The sequence below is a fragment of the Nestor notabilis genome, unplaced genomic scaffold, assembly GCF_000696875.1.
Source record: "Nestor notabilis isolate BGI_N333 unplaced genomic scaffold, ASM69687v1 scaffold16925, whole genome shotgun sequence".
NCBI lineage: Eukaryota > Metazoa > Chordata > Aves > Psittaciformes > Psittacidae > Nestor > Nestor notabilis.
The window spans coordinates 11,004-13,787 of NW_009930775.1; the positions used below are offsets into that span (position 1 = coordinate 11,004).

A 2,784-nucleotide genomic window follows, 5' to 3' on the forward strand; every position below is an offset into this window, starting at 1 on the left:
TTTTCTTTTGTTGCAGCCCAGGATACGGTTGGTTTCTGGGCTCAAGCACACACTGAAGCCGGCTCATGTCAAGCTTCTCATCAACCAACATCCCCAAATCCTTCTCCACGGGGCGCTTGCTCTCACATCCTCACTCAGCCCTGGTGCAAAGCCTCAGGGCCTCCATTTCCTAAACAACCTCAGAACTGGAACCCTTCCCCTCCTTACACCTCAAGGGAACCTCAGCTGGGTCCCACTAGAAACCCCGCAACAGCCCAGTGCCACCCCAATCCCTTCTCTCTCTCCCCCCTGCCTCTCCCCACAGTGACCCCAAACCCAGCACTGACCTGCAGACATGGGATGTCTCCTTCTGAGAAGTTGAAGGTCCCAATCACATCCTCTCCAATCTTATACACGGTCTTGACCCCAAACCCAGCACTGACCTGCAGACATGGGATGTCTCCTTCTGAGAAGTTGAAGGTCCCAATCACATCCTCTCCAATCTTATACACGGTCTTGACCCCAAACCCAGCACTGACCTGCAGACATGGGATGTCTCCTTCTGAGAAGTTGAAGGTCCCAATCACATCCTCTCCAATCTTATACACGGTCTTGACCCCAAACCCAGCACTGACCTGCAGACATGGGATGTCTCCTTCTGAGAAGTTGAAGGTCCCAATCACATCCTCTCCAATCTTATACACGGTCTTAAAGATGCAGAATGTCCCCACCTTGCCACGAGTGTTGCTGATGTTGTACAGGTCTGTGGAGCAAGAAGGAGGCAGGAAGAGAGTTGTGGCAAGACAAGGATCTATTCCATACAGTGCTCTGGGTTAATCACAGAGCCCAGCAGATGTGACCCCTGTCTCCTGTCTGGGTGTGAAGGACAGACCCTGGAGGCAGCATTCCCTTTGAGAAATGCCTGCAGTGGCTGCAATATGCTGGGAAAAGGGTCTCTCTGGCTGAAGTAGGAAGAGCCTGTGACTGGCTGGAAGGAGCCCATAGGAAACTCTGACCCAGGCAGGACCTGATGGAGCTGCTCCACAGCCCCAGCCAGAGCTTTGCTTTGCCAGCAAGAGTGTTTTGCACAAGCCCTGAGCTGTGCTTGATGCCCAGGTTAGGACAGCAGGTTCAAGCAGGGGATATGACCTACGCAGGCTGCGTCGGGAGGTGGCCACCATAAGCAGCTCTGTTGCCAAGTCTGCCAAGCGAGAGTCTTTCTTCAAGCCCTCCTCCGCCTCCAGGAAGGGGTTTGAGGGCGCAACAGCCTCATCCTGTGGGAACTGGTAATCCTTGAGCCCTGGGGAGAAGGAGAGAGTGTTAGAAGGACAGAGCGTAGCCAGACCTGTGCCTGCAGGCAGGGCAGCACATGGCCTCACCGTGCAGCACGAGGACACGGAAGGGTACCCGCAGCAGCTTGATGGGGGAGTTGACTCGCTGGCAACCGATGGTCAGCTTGTACACGTACTTCACTGACTGTCCCCGGAAAGAGGGAGGCCCATCTATGGGCAGCGTCTCACAGTATGAATCTGCAAGGAGCACAGAAAAGATTGAAAGGTTGCTTTCCAAGGCCAAAAGAAAGCTCCTGGAGCTGTTGCTCACAGGCTCCCTGCACTGAGGGTTAGGACCAGCAGTGGTGCTGAGCTATGGACAGTGTCTGGCGCTTTCTGCTATCTCCTCTTTCCCACAGCATGCCAAGAGCTTCCCTGGCTTCCCTGCGCCAGTGCACTGCTCCCCACATCACATGCACCGTCATCCAGACGTTGCTTCCAGCACATACAACCACACAAACCAACTCTTCTGCCTCAAAAGAATGTGAAAGATGTAAAATCCAGGAACTCAAACACATGAGAGCTAAACTTACTCATCACGAGTTCAACCTGAATTTGCCTCTGCGCACTTCCTTCGCACACCGCTTCCACAACGCAGTCACACGCTGCAGCCTCCTCAGGGCTCTGCTCCATGCGGCCCAGAGGTGCTGATCAATACCTCATGCCCCTTTTGATACTGGTTTTGCACAAACCCCAAACTCAGCAACAAAAATTAGCTTCTTCCTGTGTTTTCCTCTGAAGCACCAGCTCTAAACAGCCAAGAAAGAATCAAGAGACCTTCACAACAAGTTGCGGCGTATCCCGCTTGACAGACTGATGACTTGGACCACAAAGCCTCTGTCTCCAAGACCTCTGTGATGCTGGGGCCTGGCTTTGACCACATTCAACCCTCTCGAAGCCCCTTGGCCACCACACAAACCCCAACGCTTCCCGACACAGCATGAGCACTTCTGCAGCCTTCCCAAACCACACTCTGTATAACAAGAAAGGCGCAAACAGTGAACTGTGGAAAGCCTCCACCTCTCTGGCTTGCCCACCATAACACAGATACACCCTGCCAGAGGAAGGACAGCATCCTGCTGTGAAACCACAGATCCTTCCCCACCTCTGGCACATCCTAAACATCGAGTCTTAGATGAAAAGCTAAGGTTACATTTTTAAATAGAACTTCTACATGTAAAATAACAGGACTGGAAGGAAGAAAAAAGCCCATGCTAGCATGTAGCATCCACAGGCTGTCACACCTTAAAACACAGGCCTGCCCCACTGGACCGGGGTGCAGATCAAGCCAAGAACTGTCCTGACAGGGAGGAAAATCAAGATATTTCCAAGGAAGAAAGCAGACTGCTTTTAACCCCCTGTACCAGGCTTAAGAAGAGTGCTCACAAAGACCTTCATGCCCAATGAGGATAATCTGAGCTGAGACCACTGCTGCCGAGGAGGATGGGTGGTTTGTTACCTGGCACAGGAATGC

The 2,784-nt window shown here is 52.7% G+C and overlaps 1 protein-coding gene across 1 annotated transcript in view; it reads right to left on the bottom strand.

Moving 5' to 3' along the window:
• RGP1 (RGP1 retrograde golgi transport homolog (S. cerevisiae)) overlaps positions 1-2,784 on the bottom strand; it is a 10,313-nt gene that overhangs the window by 1,170 nt on the left and 6,359 nt on the right. Inside the window, exons 4-6 of the mRNA XM_010015578.1 lie at positions 1,359-1,508; positions 1,133-1,279; positions 615-742 (exon numbers count right to left, since the gene is read on the bottom strand). Of these exons, the coding sequence (XP_010013880.1) occupies positions 615-742; positions 1,133-1,279; positions 1,359-1,508 (425 nt within the window). The remainder of the gene's footprint in view (positions 1-614; positions 743-1,132; positions 1,280-1,358; positions 1,509-2,784) is intronic.